Here is a 23417-nt window from a genome sequence, read left to right on the forward strand (position 1 = left end):
ACTAAGGAGCTGGTGGTGGATTTCCGCAGAAGACGACACTCTCCTCCATCGCCGGTGTGCATCCAGGAAAAGGACATAGAGATGGTGACATCTTACAAATACCTGGGTGTTCACCTTAACAATAAACTGGACTGGTCTGATCATGCTGCTGCGCTCTACAGGAAGGGTCAGAGCAGACTCTACCTGTTGAGGAAACTAAGGTCTTTTGGAGTTCAGGGAGAACTCCTGAAGACCTTCTACGACTCAGTAGTGGCATCAGCCATTTTTTACGCAGTGGTCTGCTGGGGCAGTGGCATCCCAGCCGCAGACAGGAAGAGGCTGGACAGGCTGATTAAGAAAACCAGCTCTGTCCTTGGATGTCCCCTGGAACCAGTGGAGGTGGTGGGAGAGAAGAGAATGGCTACCAAGCTATCATCTCGGATGGACAATGTCTCCCACCCCCTGCAGAACACCATCGCAGCACTGGGCAGCTCCTTCAGTCACAGACTGAAACATCCAAAATGTCTGAAGGAGCGTTATCGCAGGTCGTTCCTCCCTGCAGCTGTTAGACTGTACAACAAGTACTGCTCTAAGTAGACCCCACACACACACACACACACACACACTCCACTCTCCATGTGCAATATACTGTTAATTTTCATTGGTGTAATATACTGTATATATTTTTTCATAATGTAAATTTCAAAGTGCAATATATTGTCATTTTTCATACTGTCAAATTTTTTATACTGTAGTTTTCTCATCAGTGCAATATCCATATCCCTATTTAATGTCCTTATTTAATAGCTCAGCCTTGTTTCCTTACACTATAAATACCATGTGCATACTGTGTATATTCTGCAGACCGGTTGTAATGTACATTCTACATTCTATTTTTAGACCTATTTTTATAGTCAGTGTTAATATCTTTATATATTGTACTTTATATATTCTATTTCTTTTTGGTAATGCATGTTTATTATTTATTATCCTTATCCTTATTGTCTTGCTGCTGTAACACTGGAAATTTCCCCATTGCGGGACGAATAAAGGACTTCTTATCTTATCTTATTACCTTTCTTGTTTCTCATTTTTATTTAAGTGCTTTTTGTAACAGAAGAATTTCCCTCTGGGGATCAATAAAGTAAATTCTGATTCTTATCAGTCCACTGAAGTACTTAAGGCAAATAACACTACGTTGACATGAACTACATTCATTCCTTTGTTTTCAAACTGCTACACTGTTTCTGTCCTGTGGGCTAACAGATATCAGATGTCACTGACAGCTAGACTGGGTGGGGAGTTGTGACCATGTAAATGTGATGCAAATGAGCAGCTATTGGCCTGGCTCCTCAAGTAGGTCAAAATCTTTCAGGCTGAATTTCTCCCTAAAGCAGTCTGAGGAGTGTCTACATCAGATTTACATGTGTTTGACATTGTTGGAAAGCTTAGAAATCACACTTTCGGAATCTGTAAAAAACTCCAAATGTCCCGAAGTAGACTTGTTAACGCTTTTGCCATGGCTGGACAAAAATTTATGGCTGACCCAGTCAAAGTTACCACCACACACCCAATATATTTATTTATAGTAATATTATATGCATCCCAAGCTTATTAATTCTTTGTACAATATGATTTACTTATTCATAATGCTTTATACAATAATAAGGTAAACAAACAACTGGATTTGATCCAACGACCTTCCTGGCAATAGTCCACATACTTAACTACTGGACTACAATTGTTATTCTTTAGTCATAGTGTCAAATTAATATTTATGGATGTATTGGCTCAACCAGAGACGGTTCTATGCCAGATATTCAGAACCGTTTTAACCTTGATGTACTTCAGCGTGAGAAATCAGAGGTGTGGCATGAGAGCGGGAGACGTCAATCAAATGTGTGTGTCTCACGGCCAATGCGTGAGAGTTGGCAGCTACGATCATAATATGGTTATGCAATGTTTTTCTGAAAATGGCATGGGCGTAATCGGGTAGAGGACAGTGAAAGTGCTTGTGGAACTACGAAAAAGGGCACAGGTTATGCTTGTGTAATTTGGATGTACAGGACAGGAGAAATCCTCCTCTTCCTCACTGGCTCCATCCTATCACCTATCCTACTCTCCTCACTCTCCTAAATCTCTCTCTCTCCCTAAACTCTCCAACTATATAAACGCTATCCAAACACTCCAAACTCTATCCAAACTCTCAACTGACCACAACTCACCTCCACAAACCCACATTTTGAATGGAGCCTGAGGGGGTCTATATAGCTGTAAAACCTTGGCAAAATCTGAACCACTTCCTGAAGCAATCACATGGTACAGCCGGCAGCGAGGCTTCGGACGTCATCATTTTTGGCTCCTCCCCTAAATGAAGCAAGCCTCGATACGCGCTTTATGGAAACGCCCCCTTCATTAATCGACACATGCTTTGAAGCCTCGGCACATCTCATAACATCACTACTCTTCCGTGAGTTCGTGTGGATTACTCAAGCCGAGAAGAAGAACCAAGTTTAAGCTAACTGCTAACCGAGTAGCTTGTGATGCTGCGCAGGGCCTTGCTAACGAGCTAATGCCCAGTGACCTCTGTGGAGTTGCCTGTGTGGAGCTGCCGTCAACGGAGCTGAGTGCCAAAGTGTGGATTTAGCCGAGGTCGTCAGCTACGTGGGCCTTCTCGTCTGCTTGGATCGTCTCCTCCTCATCACCTTTCCTCCTGTTTCTGCCGACCTACATCCTGCATGTGCATGGCTACAGCACCTGTGGATTAAGGTACCATTTCTTTGTTTGACCCTTGTGGTGAAGCAGCTATTGTGTTTTCGGCTACAACGCACCCAAGCTACATTCAGGCCTGCATCTTTTGAACTGAGTATTTAACTGTGTTACATTCTTTGCCGGCTATTTTATTTCTATTTAATGTCCAGGTAAACGCGTTTCATTTGAAAAACTCTATGAATAAAATGTGTAAGTGCTGAACTAAATTTGTTGAGTAAATTGTTTATATTTGTTATACAAATAGTTGTGGTTACTGATTTGAATATTTTCACTTCACTAAGGATGAGAGCGATTTTAATTGGAAACTGTAAATTGTTTTTTAAAGAGAGAAGTGTTTAGATATTGGGTCAAAAGCTGTAGTATTATAAAATCATATACATTTTCTGGATTAAGTTGATTAGAGAAACCCCAGCTCAATACTTAATAGAGAAAGAGCTCAGGATAGCCACCTTTCATCATAGTAAAACACACTAGAGAGGCACCGCTGGGATTTTAGTGTGGGTTTCATGTGTTTTTGTAAGTATTCAGTAAAATGCAGTGTAGTGTTCAAAATGCATTTTGAATTTCTAAATACTGTTAATTGATCAGTTAATAATGGAAACTCAAGCTGAGTTAGTATCAGAATTAAACAGTTGAAACACCTACAACAGAAATTCACAAATAAAGTGGATGAAACTCAAGTCTCTATTTCAGCTGTGAACACCTCAAAGCAAGATGCTAGCTCTCCGCAAAGATTGCCCAAAACATCAGAGGAACATTTTTGTTATCTATGTGGAGAGAATGACAATTATGCCGGGAAAACCAGGCTAAGGTTATCAAGAGACTTATTCAGGCTCTGAAGCTGTCAAAGAACAGCAAGCCCTCAAGTAATGCTACAGTAAGTAGAATTAACTGCTCTGTGAAAAAAAGTTTGGCTGACATGTCAGACAAAGTAGGTATTCCAAATGGTTTGGTTGGTCCCCCTAGCCTTGTGCCACTGAAGGTCAATGGACAACCCTGCATAGCTTTGTAAGATAGTGGTTCGCAGGTGACAATCATATTCGACTCCTGGTACCAGAAACACCTACCTGATGTCCCTATTCAGCCAGTGTCTGGTCTTTCGCTGTGGGGTTTGAGTGAGTCTGGAGTTATCTATATATCTGGTTGATTTGGAGTATCCAGCTGAGGTGTTAGGGACCAGTCAGTCTGTTACTGTCCTTGCACTCATCTGCCCTAGTCCTAGGACAGAAGATGAAAGATCTGTTGTGGTGGGCACCAATGCTTGCCATGTTAGACACTTGGTGAAACAATGCAAGAGAATGGCATTGATACCACCAAAACTCTTGGGTTTCGAGTTGGTGTCCAAAAGGATCAGCATGCCCCCAATGTCGTTGCTGTCCCGGGCCTGTGATGATGAGGCTGGCCGTGTGAGATGGATGGGTCCAGGCCCTTTGATCCTGCTGCCGGATGGTGGCACTCAGGTGGTGTGTAAGGTTGAGTTAAAGAAACCTGTTGGACAAGAAATTCTGATGGTAGATTCCGCACCAGCAGCTTCTTTGCCTGCTGATGTGTTTCTCCATCCCATGGTGGTGCCCAGTGGGGCATTTGATGCCAGCAGCTTGAGAGTGTTAATCAAAAATGAATCCTTAAGAGAAACCTCCATACCTGCGGAAGCATGTACCACATTGATTCAGTTACTACTATTCCCCCCAAGGAGACTGCTTCCATCAGATTTTGATGAAAGCATGATCAATTTTGGAGATTCTCCTATCTCTGAACAATGGATAAACAGACTACGAAAGAAAACGTCCCATTCATTCATGTCTTCTCCATGCATGAATGGGACGTGGATTGGCAAAAGGGGTGGAGCACCAAATCTGACTCACTGATCCCCGACCTTGCTGACATCGAAGATGTTCGAAAGCATTTACAAGAATTGCTGCAGGCAGGGATCATAACAGAATCGCGAAGCCCCTATGCATCTCCCATAGTTGCAGTCAGAAAAAAGGAGCTGTTAGGATGTGTCTAGATTACTGACTTTTGAATAGCCAAACCACACCCCACCAATATACAACACCCTGCATTGAGGATGCACTGAATGCCTTAACAGGGAGTCAGTGGTTCTCTGTCTTGGATTTGCGTTCAGGTTATTATCAGATAGCTATGTCTGAAGAAGACAAAGAGAAAACGGCATTTATTTGTCCGTTAGGATTTTTTCAGTTTGAATGTATGCCACAAGACATCACTGGGGCTCCAGCAACCTTTCAGAGGTTGATGGAAAGGGCGGTAGGAGACATGAACCTCTTGCAAGTGCTGGTGTACCTTGATGACTTGATTGTGTTCGGAAACACTCTTGAGGAACATGAGGAGAGGCTGCTGAATATTGTGTCTGCTGAAAGCGTTGTGCCAGATCCTGACAAGATCGAGGCAATCACCACTTGGCCTAGGCCAACAAACCTGAAGACGTTACAGTCTTTCCTTGGGTTTTGCGGTTATTACCTAGGATTCATACATAATTATGCTGCCATCGTTAGACCGCTGAGGGAGCTCGCAAAAAGGTTACGCTCCAACTCAGAAAAGAAATAAGCATGTCCAAGTTGTGGACAAAGTCTATTTTAAAGAATCAGAGCCATTTGGGGATAGGTGGGACAAAACTTGTACAGATGCATTTCACCAGATCATACACCAATGCACTTGTCCTGGCATTTGCTAATCCTCAGAAACCATACATTCTGCATGTTGATGCAAGCTTGAAGGGTGTCGGTGCTGTGTTGTACCAAGAGCACCCCGAAGGCCTGAGACCAGTCGCTTTTGCAAGTAGAAAGCTGAGCTCTGCAGAGAAAAATGACTCCATTTATCAGTTGGAATTCTTGGCACTCAAGTGGGCAGTCGTCGACAAGTTCCATGACTACCTGTATGGGGCAATTTTCACTGTACATAGTGATAACAACCAGCTTACGTACGTGTTGAGTACAGCCAAGTTAAATGCAGTAGGGCATTGCTGGCTTGCTGATTGGTGACACAACATTGAGGCTGACCCAACATTGATGCTGACCTATTATCAAGAAAAATGGTAGATGTAGATGGTGATGGTTGGATGACTATACCTCAGTCTGGAGTCAAGACGATCTTTCAGAAAGTCTGCGTTGTAGAGGCTGACTGCCGTATGCCTGTTTGGTGTAAATTGTTGAATGAAAGTGGTTCGGGGAATGTGCGTAAAACAAATGGAAGTGGGCGGGGCTAAAGACTGACGCAAAAAAGTGCTAGTAGATCATCTCCTGTCGGGTTTAACCTACATAAAGAAACTTGGTACAGGCGTTCATTAGGTTGTGCCATGAATAAAATTTGATGACAAAAGTCCTCTGAATCCCACAGGAAGGCCGCCATTTTGGATTGAACGCGAAAACGTAGGCGTTTTAGGCGAATTTGCACCAATGCTATCACCTTCAAACTTGGTGAGGTGGTGGAATGTAACTTGCCCGATCTCCACGCAACATGATATGTGAGTCAAGGGAACTTCCCTGAACAGGTTTACAGACACGCATTTGACCCAACAGGAAGTCAGCCATTTTGAACAGGAAGTGCCCTCTAACAATGTTGTACATTGACCGATCTGCACGGAATTTGATATGTGAAACCACGGACCTGCCCCAAACATGTCTGCATAATGTGTTCTCCCAACAGGAAGTGGAACGCACTTAACAGGAAATAAAACATAACTCTGCCACCACAGCCCGACATGCGCAGGGACAGCGCTGATAATAACGAATACCGCAGACAGAGAATGAAAAGGAGACGAGCTCAAGACGCACATGTTCAAGCTCGAACCCGTTAATACCGCTTGCGGTACTAGTTATTATTATTATTGATAGTAAATGAAAGTAAGGCTTTTGTTGTGGATTTGCTGTTCAAACTGACTCGTAGAGAAATATCCTACTCTTGTCTGCTAGGAAACAGATCCAATCATGACAACGTAGCTGGCAGATTCAGCTACAGATCCACTCATGACAACGTAGCAGGCGGATTCGGCTACAGATCCAGTCATGACAACGTAGCCGGCTGGCTCGACTTGACTGACTCAAGAGCTGTTACCGGCTCTGCTGGAAGTTCCTATCTCGGACTTGAGTTGACTTGTGGAGTTGTGGTTGCCTTGTAACTCCATAGTTCTTACAACTAAATTGTAAGTTATACAACTTTTGGCAGCTAAGATGGCTAGGACTAGTAGCTAATATTGCATGATGTTTGTGTGTGGCGCTGTTTATCATTTTAAATTAAGTTGTAGTATGACTCAACTGATCCGGGTTAATGATGCTAGAGACTCGCGACTCGTGGGTTAATTTAAAGACACAGGTGAAAGATTCGATTGAGTCAGGTCTCAACCAGCTCTACAAAATGTGTTCTAATGGTTAAAATGTGTTATCTATTAAATAACCCTTCATCAACTTTTGAAACTACAAGTACTTAAAGCTTTTTCATCCTCTTCTTAAACAATAGCACAACCTCTCCTCAAATAATAGTACTGTGACAAATTTATTCTCAAGTGTAATCTTACAAAAACATTGCCACTCACCAGTCTGTGATCCATCCCAGTGGGCACTGAATCCACTACGTGTGATGGTAGAGTCAGAGCGAAATCTAACCCAAAGGCGGTTGCTATGGGATACTAGGACTGGAGGCCTCTGAGTGCCACAGAACTTGCCAATCAAGGGAGATGTCTCATAACCACCGTCCCTAAAGAACACGGGGGAAGTTTAACATGTCATTAGCAATACTGAATCAAGAAAGACAAATGTTTCTCTTGTGTGTGCAAACCATGACCCCATATGTTGTAAATGTCACATAACAAACCTCCTCCTTTTCCATAAACAATCAAACTCTTTCTCCTGTAATGTTTCCTTACCTGATCTCCACAAAGTCTAACCCGCACGATGGAGGGGAACCCTCCAGCTCAAAGTTGGTGAAGTTCAGCATTATCTGTACGTTGACTTGCAGAATGATCTTAAAGACACAATCTCTGTTGTTTGGGTAGTTGTTGGGGTAATTGGGTGAACTGAGGGACCCTGTAGGAGAAGTGAAGAACTCACCACAATCTAGAGAGACAAAATAAATAAAAATGTATCTGAGAATTACATTTTCATTTTGTTATACACATTGTATAATACTATTGTTATGTTTCAGAATGAACCTCCCGCAAAAACAAAGCACAAATTGCATTTATACATTGCAGGTTAGGACTCCAAATTACCCAAAAGATCTCATGGTTCATGATCAAGTGAAATCTTCAGGTCAAAAATTAAACAAAAAAAATTTAACATTATTAGCGTACAAAAACATGTTTCAGGTTTTCATTCTAATCATGTTGATCACTCGAAATAGTTTACACTACAGTTATGCCATTCACCAATATTGTGTACCTGTGGAAGCGTTGATGGAGACATAGCTAAAAGAGAATCCCTCTTTGGCTAAACTTGAGTCTGTCACAAACAGCAGAGTCAGCAGGTTGTCGGTACTGGTAATGGATGGAGGCACTGAACGTCCACAGTACCTGCATGTACAGAACAAAACAAATGTCACTGCTAACCAAGAACAAAAACATTCAGAAATCTGAATCAATCAAAGTCCAATATATGGAAATTCAGCTTAGTCCACAAGTATGTTTAAGACACACATTAATGAAGTCAAAACTTTTTGTTGATGTTGAACTTTTTTTTATTTTTCTTTTTAATTAGTGGCTTGTTGAGTAAAAACAAACTGATACTGTACTGGGATTGTGGGCAAAGTCAAAGATAAAGGCTACAGCTCTACTGAGGGGCAGTAAGTGTATGGGAAATTATATATCAAAAAGTCTCAGGTCAGTGAGCGAAACATACTGAAGTCTGAAGTGTTAAAGTATGATACGTCAGAACTTATTGGAATGGCTTTAGATGTCAAGGTAATTTGGAAAAAACATTTGGATTCCTGGTAATGTTTTTCCAGGAATAATGAAGAACTCCAAATAGCATATACATGCACATGCACAAGTAGTGCAATAGAATCATATGGAGTGACACTGAGCGTGCACATGCAAGTGTATAAAAGAAGGTTCGAACTGAGACCAAGGGAGGCTAAATTTGTTTGCTTCATTTCTGTTAACTTAGTAACTTTATAAACTCAAAATAAAGTTTATTGCCTCACGAGGCTGAACCTTCACATCTGCCTTCATCATCCTTATTTTCTCAACAATATGTGGCCCGCCACGGGCCACATATTGTTTACGCATGTTGAAGTTTTGAAGAAGCTACATGCTTCAAATCACAGTATTGTGGGTCTTAACCCTAGAACACCATTGCCGGGTGGTTTTCACCCAAGCAAATACATTTATGTGATTTTCATGAAAACCAAGTTTCCATCTTCATTATTTTTTTTTTTTAAATGTTTTGTTCCCAAATTCCTAATTTTCCAGTAATTTTGGAGCATTTTTATATGGTCCCCTCATGATGCCTTTCTTTCATTTTGTTAGACATGACACAGTTTAAAATAAAAGAACACTACTCAAATTTGTCATGTATTGTCATGTTTTGATATATTGGGTGTATTTATTATCTCGGGTAAAAATTATGTTTTGAATTTGAGCGATAGTGTTCTAGGGTTAAAATAAACTTTGTATTTGAATTAGGGTTGTTTTATCGGCAATCGTGGATTCCTTGTGAGGGTGTGGTGATACCACAGTAAATTAACATACTGAGTTTCGTTCTTTGTTCTTTCAATGGCTTTTGTTGTTATTCGGCCAATCAGCTGCATGTTAAGGAGGCAGCACATGGCTACTTATGCAGCAGCCGCAGAGGCTCCTCTCATTGTTACTCCTGTTTCGAGAAGCTGTGTGTGTTTTTATTAATGAATCGAGATGGACCAGGAGATACACATTGCAAAGGAGTTAAATCTTGGCTGTTACAGCGCAAATCTTTGCCAGTACTTCTTCACAAGGATAGATGCTTCAGGTCACGGTGACGCCGCCAAAGCCGATCTAACTTCTGATTCGGAATCCGAACCAGAAGATGACATTGAAGAAATCGCCGGGAGTGACTGTATTACACTGGAGAACATCCCTAATCCCCTCCTTGAACTGCCACCTTATCGTGGTGGAGGGGCTTGAGTATCCGTATGATACTAGGAGCTATGTTGTCCGGGGCTTAATGCCTCTGGTAGGGTCTCCCATGGCAAACAGGTCCTAGTTGACGGATCAGACTAAGAGCAGTTCACACACCCCTTATGAGGACAAAGACAAAGAAGAAGACGTGTACGTCGCCGGATTGCCGTTACAGGGGCCCCACACTGGAGCCAGGGCCGGGAGTGGGGCTCGCAGGCGAGCGCCTGGTGGCCAGGTCTTTGCTCGCGGGACCTGGCCGGGCTCAGGCCGAAAGAGCGAGCGACGCAGGCGCCTCTTCAAGTGGGCTCACCACCTGCATGAAGGGCCATAAGGGGCCGGTGCAGTGTGATTTGGGTGGCAGTTGTGGGCGGGGGCCCCGACGGCCCAATCACGGGACAACAACTCTAGCTATGGGGACATGGAATGTCACCTCGATGGGGAGGAAAGAGCCTGAGCTTGTGTGGGAGGTGGAGCGGTACCGACTAGAAATAGTCGGGCTCACCATCACGCACAGTCTGGGCTCTGGAACCCAACTCCTTGAGAGAGGCTGGACTCTCTACTACTCTGGAGTTGGCCAAGGTGAGAGGCGGCAAGCTGGTGTGGGCTTGCTTATAGCTCCCCAGCTCAGCCGCCATGTGTTGGAGTTCTCTCCGCAGAACGAAAGGGTCGTGTCCCTCCGCCTTCGGGTGGGAGGTAGGTGTCTCACTGTTGTTCCGGCTTACAAGCCCGAACAGCAGTGCAGAGTACCCGGCCTTGGAGTCTCTGAAAGGAGTACTTGAAAGTCCAACCGGGGACTCCATAGTTCTGTTGGGAGACTTCAACGCCCACATGGGCAATGACAGTGTGACCTGGACCTGGGCGTGATTGGGAGGAATGGCCTCCCGATCTGAACCCGAGTGGTGTTTTGTTACTGGAGCCTATTGAGCCTGGTTGGTTCGAGGGACTCCTGAGGCAGCTGACAGGTACCGACAGGCCAAGCAGACGGCGGCCCCGAGCAGTCACAGAAGCAAAAACTTGGGTCTGGGAAAAGTTCGGGGAGGTCATGGAGGAGGACTACCAGTAGGCCTTGAAGAAATTCTGGCAAACCATCCGGCGCCTCAGGAGGGGGAAGCAGTACTCCACCAACACTGTTTACAGTGGAGGTGGGGAGCTGTTGACCTCGACTGGGGACATTGTCGGGCGGTGGAAGGAATACTTCGAGGATCTCCTCAATCCCACTGACATGCCTTCCCTAGAGGAAGCAGAGGCTGGGGACTCAGAGAGCGACTCATTCATTATCCAAGCCGAAGTCACTGAGGTAGTTAGGAAGCTGCCCAGGGGCAAAGCACCGGGAGTGGATGAGATCCGACCTGAGTACCTTAAGTCTCTGGATGCATGGTACTACAATGGATTCATACCATGCATTATGATGGACCTTGAGTTTGACAGAAAGAAATATAAAACACAGAAGATCCTGCCTACATATACAGTATATAGATGATATACCTGCCAATTTTGGTTCCAGTCTGCACAGTACCATTGTCATAGACCTCCACGTAATCAAGATTACAGTTGTCATGATACTCCAAGTTGAAGGAATCAAACGACAGTCGGACCAGGTTTCCTGGAAGAGCGCTGATGTACCAGGTACAATTGGCACCATGAGGGTAGTTGGTTGGATGTCCAGGGCTGGTGATGGTGCCTGAAGGGCTGGTCAGTGTATCACCACAACCTGTTACAAGAACAAAGGACAACAGAAAAATGCTGTAGATGTTTTGTTTTGTTGAAACACTTAAGGATGTTATAGAATAAAATAAATATATGTGAAATAAATACTGGTCTTTGTCTCATAATAAAAGCAGGAGCTACAATTGCTTTCAGCAGTTTTAAAAGAACATAAATGAAAGTGTCACTGGTATATGAATGAATGGATGATTGTTGTTTTTTTTGAAGATTATTGCACATGAATTGAACACTTCTAACTGAATTGAAAATATTTAGCTTCTTGATAGTTACACACACTTGAAACTTCATTCAAATTACGACATCATTCACAGTGACACATTACATTTTCACAGCACGTTAGCTTGTCATGCACTGGTGCTCTTAACCCTTTAAGTTACTATTCCACCATTTGGTCCACCACACTTTAAGTCACTATATCTTATTGAAAAATTCATAAAGCTGTACTCACTAACACTTAATGTCACTTGTTCTGAATGTTGTACTTTTTGGCATTATTGTTATCATAAGTAAATAAAATATAATAATAAAAAAATGCAAAGAAATCATTTTTCCTTTGCTTTTTTCTTGGTGCGTACCTTAAAGGGTTAAAGTGAGCAAAACCGAAATCCTTACTGTGTACCAAACTTGTGGCGCTTATCAGTAAAAGGTTGTGCAATAAATGGTTGCTTCCCTGGGAGAGCAGTCAATCTTAAACTGATACTGAATGTTGATACTACTCACCCTCCAAGGCTGAGCTGTAGGTTGCTTCAAAGCCATGGTTGTTGACAGTTGAGTCAGTCTTGAATTTGATGTACAAAGATCTCTGAGTGGACTGGATCCTGGGAGGAATCTCACCACCACAAAATGTCCCCAGCAGAGGAGAGCTTGATGTGGAGCCATCTCTCACCTGGAAGACAGAAAAAACACAGCCAACTGATCTATCGAGTATACTGTACATGCACATGAGTACTGTACTAGAGTAAATATACTTCACCATTGGTGATATAGTGTAAATCATGTGTATTAATTTACCTCAACAGAGTCAAAGTGACAGGAGTGGCCCTCGACATCAAATGACAGGAAGTTAAGCGTGACCACGTAGCCTTCTGACTGATTTATGACCCACTCACAGACCTTGTTGTGGGGATAGGCGTTGGGGTGATACGGTGAGCGTAACTGCCCAGTCCCAGACAAAGTACCTCCACAAGCTGACAAGAGAGAGTGTTAATGAAAGGTCAGTGACTAAACTGAGTGGACTTAAATCAGTGGTTGAGTGATTGAACAGCTCCTCTTTCTGTTTGCACTAGCACTACTACAGAGAGAAGCAGCGAAGGGTGGATAAGATAAGATAACATTGTAGATTATCATTCATTTAACATTGAACACTCCAGTGGCTTCTAATTTGTCACAGTGAGGTGTGGTGAAGGCAGTGGCTGCTGGAGGAGAGGGAGGAGTGGCTCAGCTGGTGATCAGATTGCTGGACAGAATCAGATAATCAGGTAATCAGTCAGCTATTTAAGCACATTTGTAACCTGGTGTGGGTGGACGGGCTAGCATGGCTGGCTACGGGGACATCGCAGATAGCTCCTTTGGAAATTTTCCCACTTGAGCAGTCTCGAGATGAGTCCCTCTGTCATGCCTTTGACCAAGTGATGAAAATTGATGGTTGCCAGGTTCACCCTAACATAGCATTAACTCACCCCTGTTGTTAGGGACAGATTATACAGATCGAGTTGTGACGCACGGACAGGAGAAGAGCTTACCCAGTTGTTGGTACCAAAAATCCATGAGGAAACAATTTTCCAGGTGGCTCAACCCCATGGTTATGATAAAACATTGAAGCAGATCGTGGCCCGATTTTATTGGGCGGGCATTCGGGCAGATGTAGTTCAGTGGTGTGCATCCTGCTGTGAATGTCAATTAGTTAACCTCTTCTTCCCTGACCCTCTTTTTGGAGTCCCTGCTCAAAAATGATATGCCAAAACTAAATAGAGTAAATCTCTGCAGTTACAAGCTCTATGTGAATTATCTTGATATCAAACAACCTCTCATAACACTTGTGAGATTCCACCAGAGGTGTAAGTTTCACTGTAGACGCCACTGTGTCAGAGTAAATGTACATGGAACACAGCATAAATGAAGGATTTTTTTTATCTCGCCTAAAAAAATATTGCATTTTAAAGCAAATATCACCTTTAAAATATGCATTAGGAGCTTAAAAAGACATGGAGGTCATGTAAAAACATGTCGACATGAGCTGTGCAAAGTCTGATGCTGCTGAAATGAAGCAGAGTGAAATTACAGATCATCTGTGCCATTTGAGATTTCTTAGGTACCAAATTATTAAAAACCCATTTAATTTTATTTATATGTCACTACAGGTCTAAAAAGAACTTGTTTTGAAAAAGAAAAAAGAAAAAGTATGATAACTCGCTCTAAATCGATGCTCCCTGTGTGGTGCGTAATAACAACTCGGTGACTCTGCAGCGTCTTCAGTAACGCAGCACCATAGCTCTGGCTTACCTTGGTCAATTAGGGTGATTGACAGCTCGTTTTAAACCTCTAAACAGGTAGAATCAGACCCCGGTCTCCAATGTGTGTAAATCACATCATTAGCAAGTCAAAAGGACATAAATGCATATGACGCATTTAGGAGGACATTCGCCTTTCTCTAATCAGAACGAGCTAATGTCACTCTCTAATGATCAATCAGACCGGGATTTGTTCCCAAAGCATGCTGAAAAGTGTAGTTCTTCATTAGAAGTGGTTTTGTTCTGGTGGAAATAACTTGTTTTGATAAACAGCAAAGGTAAGGCAACATTTCTGCTTGTATTTCTTGAAAGTCAGTTGTTGTTTTGCTCTTATTTTGGGGCTGGATCCGTGAATCTTGGTCGTAGAGTGATAAAAATGGTACCGTTGGAATCCGTAGATTCTCCACTGTCCAGTCGACACATGTTTTTTTTGTTTACATAATCACGCTGACGCTCCGTTGCCGCTTTTCAATGTGTGCGCTGTGACGTTTTTTTTCCGCTTCTGCTGTTTGATCCATCGGTGTTTTAACTGTGTTTCGTGAACATAAGAATGATTTATATGAGCTTTTAGCTGAGTTTCTGACCTTTCTGTAGGTATGCAGCATGTCTGTGTTTGTTAAAGCGGAACTAGACCGGAAGTTCCTATTATCGCTGTTTTTTTTGGTGTGTATCTGCGTCATTACCTTGTTTATGAAGCCTGACGGTTCGAAACAAACAGTTCAGCCATTGCTGAGAAAGTTGTGTTATATTGTAATCTCGGGGCTCAACGAGATCACTGAAAATCCCGTTAACGTTACGTAAGCAGCGGTTCTCCTGAACAACTGATCATCCTGCTCCGGGCGGTAGTCCGGGCACATCCGGTTGCGTACATTGAACCGCAGAAGAAGAATAACGTCCGTTGTGGAGTTGTTTCACGAGCAACAGTGTCTTCTGACTCTGGGTCTGACTCCGGTTTAAAGTCATAAAGGGACTGCGGCGGGGAGTCGTGAAGAAGCTATTTTTAAACACTGTTAAAACAATGTTTTGATAATGATGAGCAATGCATCCACCGCTCCAGAGAGGGAGCTGCGCTTCTGAGAGCTGACGTGATAGATTACGTCACTTCCAGATACCTGGCCAATCACAACACAGGTGGGAAGGCTCTACGCTGGCTGGCCAATCACAACACACTCTGTCTTCTCGGCGAGATTTATGGCTAAAAATAGCATGACTGACAAGCGCTTCGAAAAGGACAGATTTCAATCGGCTCGTTTACATCAACTAGGAGGATTTTGACCATAAAAACAACTTAATATATGTAAGTAGACCTCCATAACTCACATATATGTGCAACAGGACCACTCTATGTGACCTTTAAAGTTAGATATGGTTTTATGACGCTTTTGTCACTGCGTCTGATGCTGCCACCGATCCCGGGGGCAACCGTGAAGAAGAGGTTAATCCTCCGGCTACCCCAAAGTTGCCGTTGCACCCATTACCACTAATTGAGGTCCCGTTTGATAGAATTGCCATGGACCTCATCGGGCTTAAGCAACTAGCTTGTATTTTCACAAGTTTTTCCTTCTTTCTTTTTGGGTGCTTAATTATTTAATTATGGACATCATGTGCACCAAGTGCACCGTGCTTGTTGTGGCCCTGTTGCTGTTTTTACACTTTTCAACCATGTCTGGGGACACTGTGTGGAGGAGGAGGAGCGACCCGATGTCCCCCATGGCCTGAGGAGGAGACGACGGGGGTGTTTTCAGCTGGAGAAGTCTGGGAGCACTGTGAGGATCATGTTTTTTTATTTATCCAGTGCTTTCAACACTAGACAAGCTGGAGCATGCAGGTGTGGATCCTCACCTCACATCCTGGATTGTGGATTATGGATTATCTGACTGATCGACACCAGTATGTGAGAATTCGGTATTGTGTGTCTGACATGGCTGTCTGCAGTACAGGGGCCCCACAGGGAACGGTTCTGGCTCCATTCCTCTTCACCCTGTACACTGCAGACTTCTCCTCCAGCTCCCCCTCCTGTCACCTGCAGATGTTCTCTGATGACTCATCACAGTCATCATCACAGATGATGACGACAAAGAGTACAGAGAACTTGTACATGGACTGGTCAGTGGGGAACCGCCTCCAGATCAATGTGGGGAAAACTGAGGAACTGGTGGTGGACGACACTCTCCTCCATCACCCATGAACATCCAAGAAATGGACATTGAAATGGCCAAATCTTACAAATACCTAGGTGTTCACATTAACAATAAACTGGACTGGTCTGATCATGCTGTGCTCTACAGGAAGGGTCAGAGCACACTCTACCTGAGGTTTTTTGGAGTTTAGGGTGAACTCCTTAAGACCTTCTATGACTCAGTAATGGCATCAGCCATCTTTTATAGAGTGGTCTGCTGGGACAGTAGTATCACGTCTACGGACAAGAACAGGCTGGACCAGGCACGGCATTATGGGTGGGCCTGACGGGCCTAGGCCCACAAACATCTCAACAGGCCCACCCAAAACTTGTCTTTAAAAAAAAATGTAATGACATATTTAAATTTCGTCAAGAATAATTAGGAGGACGAGTCATCGGTCCGTTTTTGTGAATGGAATAGGTGAGGGCGGGTAAGGTAACTATGGAGCTTCGGCCGCTGTCCGTGGTGCTCAAAGGCTGGTTTGTAGGATGAGTGTGTGTCAGTCACCTGTAACGTTAGCTTACGTGGTGACAACAGCTGTTCTCTCCAGTGGATGTGCATGTACAAGTGTGTGTGTGTGTGTGTGTTTGTGTGTGTGTGTGTGCGTGCGTGCGTGCGTGTGTGTGTGTGTGTGTCCTTGCAGTGCGAACGAGCTTGCGCTTATGTTTAGGACGGGGTGGGGGTTACAACACAAGTGCTACATAAATGAAGATGGCATCTCACTAGTCAAGAACCTGCCCTCTGGTGGACACCTAACAGCAGATTCCCCTGTCGCTAGAGTCCAGGGAAAACCTTCTCCACTCCTTATGGTTTGTACCAATTTGTTGCTCTCCCGTTTGGATTCTTCGGTGCCCCAGTTACATTTCAGCGCCTCATGGACCGGGTGCTGCAGCCTCACTCTGCCTACTTGGATGATGTCATCATTCATAGTGAGACCTGGGAGCAGCATATGCAGCAGGTGGGAGCAGTGCTGGAGTCCCTGAGGAAGGTAGGGCTCCCAGCCAATCCAGGGAAGTGTGCGGTTGGGCGAGGGACATTTGTAACCTGGTTCTGGTCTCTTGCAGTAGGCTGGGTCCAGAGAGAGCAGCGGAGTGGTGACAGGCAGCTGGTATTTCCTCTTTCAGCCGTCAGGTTGACGGCAGTGTTTTCGTGTTAAACTCGGTTTTGTTTACTTCCTGAACTACCAGTGATCGGTGATGCTCACAGTCAAAAATTTTTATATTTTTTTGGAATTCATGTTTGCTGATGCTCTTAATAATCTGTATTCTTACAGTGAATCCAAGTGTATGCATGGGAAAGTAAGAATGACAGGATGTGCAAAGCTATTGTTAAGCTCGTGAAAAGTATCTTGAAAACAATCATTCAACAAAGTGATTATCACAGCATCTAGACAAATAAAACCACATTTCAAACATGATTTGATAATGTTTTTTTTCTTTTTCTCCCCTTCATCCTTCAAAAAAAGGAAATGTTTTCTTCATTTTTGCTATGTATAAAAACTAGATAAAAATTAAGTTAGAATATAATACAGTACATGCTTGGTTGCAAACATTCAAGAGTGTTACATATTAAACATAACACTGTTAAATGTTTGGTAATATAACTTCAGTTTATATATTCTACTGTATGAGAGTTATATTACTTCAGTGAGAAAATGACATGAAGTCTTCATGTGTGTATATTACTATGTGAAATCTCACCAACAGTATAGACAGCTCTGAAACCAGCCCGGCTCACTGAGCTGTCTGACCTGAAGCGAATCCACAGGGAGTTGGAGGACGAGAGAATAGGAGCAGGCAGCGTGTTCCCACAGTACCTGCCAATTAGAGGATCAGTCTCCATCCTGCCATCACGAACCTGAGAAAGAAAGAAGTATAGGGGATAAAGGAGAAAAAGAAGTGCAAGAAGGCTGTAATTTTTTGTTTAGCCCAGAACAATCAAGTCAGGTCAAATGTAGCAGATGTCATCATGATCTTAGTACATTTGTTTCATCTAGCTATAGAACCACTGTTGTAAAATTTCAATTATACATTTAGCCATCCCAAAAAACAATCTGTTATATCTTTTTTTTTCACAATGCTAGTGGATGGTACATTTGTTTATAAGTCCCTCTTTATGGCCATGACATACACGACCTCTCAAGGTTTCCTCCCAAAAAAATCCCTTTGTTTCATTGGTCTGGATTCATCAGATTCAAGTAAGTAAAAAGTCTTTCACATTTGTTTTGGTTGTTATTACAATGTCTAGAGAATGTACATTTTAGTTTTGCGGAATAGATTAATCATACCACAATAACTTCATTTAGAGTTTGTTACATATTAAATATGTAACAAACAAACAACACATTTTGTTGCAATTTTACAACACTGGGTCTTTGTCAAATATAGTCAAAATAGCAGGCTTGTTGCAGTGAACACAAACAGGTTGTATTCCCTCTACAACACCACTGCCTGAGTATTTGCTTAATACATGAACACTATACATTATATACATTATGCCCTTGTGTGGTGTTCTGGTAAAATTTGACTGATCTAAAAGTTGTATCTCTAAAAAAAAAAAAATTTGTTAATTTAATCAGACTGACCTACACTTCAATGTCTTTGTCCAGAAAGAGGATATCAACAGAAAATTCAGTTCTGGGAAAGGGAGAGGACACTGCAGACACTGCAATAAAGGATACACCAACACACAATGCAGCAAGTGTAATGTTCGCCTTTGCTTTTCAGAGGACAATAACTGTTTTTAGGACTACCAATGAAAGTCAGACATGAAAAGAAATAAAGGAATGTAGAAGTTACTAGAAAAAACTAGTTTTATCCTGTTTATTTATTTATTTTTAATAAATTACTTCATAAAAATATGACTAATGTGTGATTATTATTGTGTCATATACTGTACATTTATGGGGCTAAGTAAGCAATCAACCCTGCAAATGAACCCTTAGTTGTTCTGAATTGTTGTTCAGACAACATGAATACAAATACAAAAATTCTGCTCCCACCTAAGCCCAATGTTGCAATATTGCAATATTTCTCAAAAAATTTGATAAATGTAAAAAAAAACATTAAAAAAAAAAGAAAAATGCCTCCTACAACAACATCTGAAACGTAATATATATATATTTACATATATATATATATATATATATTGTTTTTTTTCTATATTTGGGTCTTACAGGGTTAACCACTGCAACACAACAAAAACTGATGAATTGCTGTGGTAGAGCAGTAAATGTGCCCTACTTAAAAATCCTGAGGAAAAAATCCTGCCCTACTTAAAAATCCTGAAGTTAGTCTGCAAAATGTAGTGACAGCACTGTTGAAAGGCGAATGGTGAGCTGCATCACAAACCATTCTGCTGCATTTCAGTCCATTTCAGTGTTCAGCTCTAGTCATGCAGTAAGTACTGAACAAATATTTTTAACTAGAATGCATTTCCGGGGGAACTGCAGAGTGTGCCTGCTCGGGTGCATTTCACTAATGTGAGCAGCTTGTAACAGCTGTTTCTCGATTTACAGACACACAGAACATATTTGTATACCATACCAATATCTACAGTAATTGTAATTATTTAACCGTATTTAGATGTGAAATGTAACACAACAGTGTCACCTAGTGTATAAATGCATTAACATTAAAAGTGTGAGATTAACCTCTTTTTTCGCAGGTTCAACATGTAATCTCAAATGTTTCCCAACAGGAAAGGATGTCTATGGATGCATAAATATGCCTGTTTTAACCAGTGAATGCAAAGCAACTTAATAATGTTTGTACGGGTAATAGTAAGTTTCAGCTTCGGTGAAATGGCCGCTGCCTACCCAGAATGCATTGCTAGTCTTTAAACACTGCAAAGCAACACAATAATACATAATCTTGCATAAATGTATTAATTTGTATGCTTTTAGAGATGTAAACATTGGAATATTACTATCCTATCAACTTTTGCACTATCATTACAATGAAACAAGTTAGATTTGAACACCATGACAGTGAAATGTATTGAATTTGTAGGGTATATATAACACAGAGTTGCTAATGTATCAGTAATGTATCAGTAAACAGTTATATGTTGTAGGAGCAGTGACAAAGGTGTACAGTTGCCTTGGTGTGGTCATGTAAATAAGTCTGTGAGATATCCATAAATCTTTTAAATTTTTTTTCAGATCTTGTCCTTCTTCATATTGGAGTCCTACGTGATACGGGAAAGCACTCTTGATATATGAGATAACTTCCTTTTTGAATTTGTCAGGCTGTAACGGGCAAATGCTTCCGAAAATCCTTCAGGTAACTCTTGTGAGGCTTGGTCCAAAGATCATGTATGTCAAGTTTCGTGAAGATAGGACAAAATTTGTGACCTGTGAAAGTTTAGTTTAGCTTTCTATTAAATCCAATATGGTGGAACAACGACAAGGGTCAGTAATACTATCTAAAATTTCCACACTACACAGGTTCCGGCCAAAGGTTTCAGAGTTGGACCAGTGGAGATAACTCAAAAGGTCTAGTAGCTGACCAAACATCTGGCTGGCCCAAACCACGGCAACATAACTGATATATTAGTGGGGACTCCTAGAGTAGCAGACTCAGGGTCAAGCTTCTTGACATAGAAATGATACCGATAAGTTGAAACGTATGGAAGCAAATGTGTCCCTTTTTCATTTTCAAAATGTAGTTGCATTTTCATAATAATCAATATTTCAAAATGCATCTTCATTTTCAACTTCAAGACTGCTCATTCTGTGACTTAATTAAAATGATTTTTTTTAAAATTACATTTAAGATTTAATTTTCAAAACATCCTCCAGCAAAAAGGTAATAAAATCCAAATTGAAATGTCAAATTTGAAAATTAAAATGCATTAACAGAAATGCTTTTTCATATTCAAAATGCAGCTGCATTTTTTGACTCATAAATAAAATGAATCAATATTCCAAACTGAATTTTCATTTTCAACTTCAAGACTGGTTATTCTGTGCCTTAATTAAAAGACAAAGTAAACAGAGACTTTTTTTTCGTTTTCCTGTTCACCCCGTAAAACGTGTCTCATAATTCAAAATGAGTGTGCAATATAGAGTGGTGTAGGATGTCACTGGCCGCTCCCCTTTTTCTGGCTCTGCTACACACCCACACAAACAAGTGGAGGACCATTGCGGACCAGACTTCTCGGTTAAATATTGAGACGGACAATTATGTCAGACATTTCCCTGGTAATTGTTGGAGATTACAACAATTACCCACGTTTTAGGATTGTTAAAGTAGTTTTAACTGATCTACCGTTTGGCATTATTGTTTGGCTCGATCTTTGTGTCGGAGTTCTCCAGAGCGCAGACTCCGTGTGGCACAAACCCACACAACTGCAGCGTCTATGCAGCCGGTCGCAATCAGCTGTGCTGTCCCTAAGCACACCAGACTCCTTGAATATTGAGATTTTAGACTTTTCTCCTGGTAATTGTTGGATATTAACCTACATTTTTGGGATTGCTACATAGTTTTAACTGATCTACAGTTGTGTGGGACGTCTCTTCCTGTGACGGCACTCTGGTCAATAAAGCACCGGGAGTCTGGCGGACGTCACGCATAGTACCTGCTCAGCACTATAGATATGTGAAGGGTAGGTGTCTCGTCCGCGCTTCTGGCCAATACTGTCGTTGGACACTCTGTCATAAGACATCTATGCTTTATATATATATATGCTCAGCATGCTTGGAAGAACAAGGGGAGCAGCCAGTGACGTCACTATCCTGCGCCACTCTGTATTGCGAACTCATTTTGAATTATGAGACACTTTTTGTGGGGCGAACATGAAAACGAAAAAGAATTTCTGTTTGCTTTTTCTTTTAATTAAAGCGGACCTAGACCGGAAGTTCCAATTAACGCTGTTTTTTTGTGTGTCTGCATCCTTACCTTGTTTAAGAAGCCCTGAAGGCTCTAAACAAACAGTTCAGCCACTGCTGAGAACGCTGTGTTTTATTGTAATCTCGGGCTCAGCGAGATCTATGAAAAAACCCGGTCCGGTTACGTAAACACCGGTTCAGCAGATCGTCCTGCTCCGGGCACATCCGGTTGCGTACATTGAACCGCAGAAGAAGAATAACGTCTGTTGTGGAGGTGTTTCACGAGCGACAGTGTCTTCTGACTCTGGGTCTGACTCCGGGTCAAAGTCATAAAAGGGACTGCGGCTGGGAGTCGTGACGAAGCTATTTTTAAACCTTGTTAAAACAATGTTTTGATAATGAGTAGCAGTGCAGCCACCATTCCAGAGGGGGGAGCTGCGCTTCTTAGAGCGGGTGTATTTGCGGGTACTGGCCAATCACAGCACAGTCTGTCTTCTGGGTGAGAGAGTTGATTCTCAAATCTCGCGGCTGGGAAACACTGTCAGAAAAGAGGATTTCTATCGGCTCGTTTACAGCAACTAGGAGGTTTTTGACCATTAAAACAAGTTAATGTATGTAAGTAGACCTCCATAACTAACATATATGTGCAACAGGACCACTCTATGTGAGCTTTAAGGCACAGAATAAGCAGTCTTGAAGTTGAAAATGCAGTTTGGAATATTGATTAATAATGTTATTTTTGAGTCACAAAATGCAGCTGCATTTTGAAAATGAAAAAGCATTTCTGTTAATGCATTTTAATTTGGATAATGGGACACATTTGCTTCCATAGAAAGGTGAAGTCAGTACACTTGAGTTATAGTGAAAAACTATCCTCGGATTAGGCGATGGCACATCCCGTTTCAACTGATTCTAATGATTCAGTATACTGAAAATAACTGCTTCACTCGTCACTAGATTGTGTGTCGCGGCAACAAAGTCACGGCAGTTTCATGCAGCCGTGCTGTGATGACCCCCGTGGCTGGGCAGAGCAAGACCTTACTCTTGTCGAGATTTACCTGAAGGCGGTGTTCTTTCTTTCATCTATGTCTGAAAACAAGCAGATTTTTCAGCCAAGACTGTGGAATAACGTTGGGAAATAAAAGATAAAGTTGTATATCATCCGCATAGCAGTGGTATAAGAAACTAATAATGATTAATAATGATTAGATATGCGGATGATTAGACCCAATCAAATCCTTAATGCATGTTAGAGGCATATATGTATGTAAGAGAGAAACACACATTACTTTAAGGTTCCATATTATACCCTATTT

General features: G+C 42.1%; 1 protein-coding gene across 1 annotated transcript in view; it reads right to left on the reverse strand.

Annotated features, from left to right (window-relative positions):
• The window catches only part of cubn (cubilin (intrinsic factor-cobalamin receptor)), a gene marked incomplete at both ends in the record, with an annotated part of 135226 nt that overhangs the window by 88709 nt on the left and 23100 nt on the right, over nt 1–23417 (reverse strand). Inside the window, 7 exons of the mRNA XM_083905494.1 lie at nt 7301–7461; nt 7631–7820; nt 8145–8275; nt 11342–11567; nt 12302–12467; nt 12593–12768; nt 17972–18128. Of these exons, the coding sequence (XP_083761620.1) occupies nt 7301–7461; nt 7631–7820; nt 8145–8275; nt 11342–11567; nt 12302–12467; nt 12593–12768; nt 17972–18128 (1207 nt within the window). The remainder of the gene's footprint in view (nt 1–7300; nt 7462–7630; nt 7821–8144; nt 8276–11341; nt 11568–12301; nt 12468–12592; nt 12769–17971; nt 18129–23417) is intronic.

The sequence above is a fragment of the Microchirus variegatus genome (genome assembly GCF_963457635.1).
Source record: "Microchirus variegatus genome assembly, chromosome: 2".
Lineage (NCBI taxonomy): Eukaryota > Metazoa > Chordata > Actinopteri > Pleuronectiformes > Soleidae > Microchirus > Microchirus variegatus.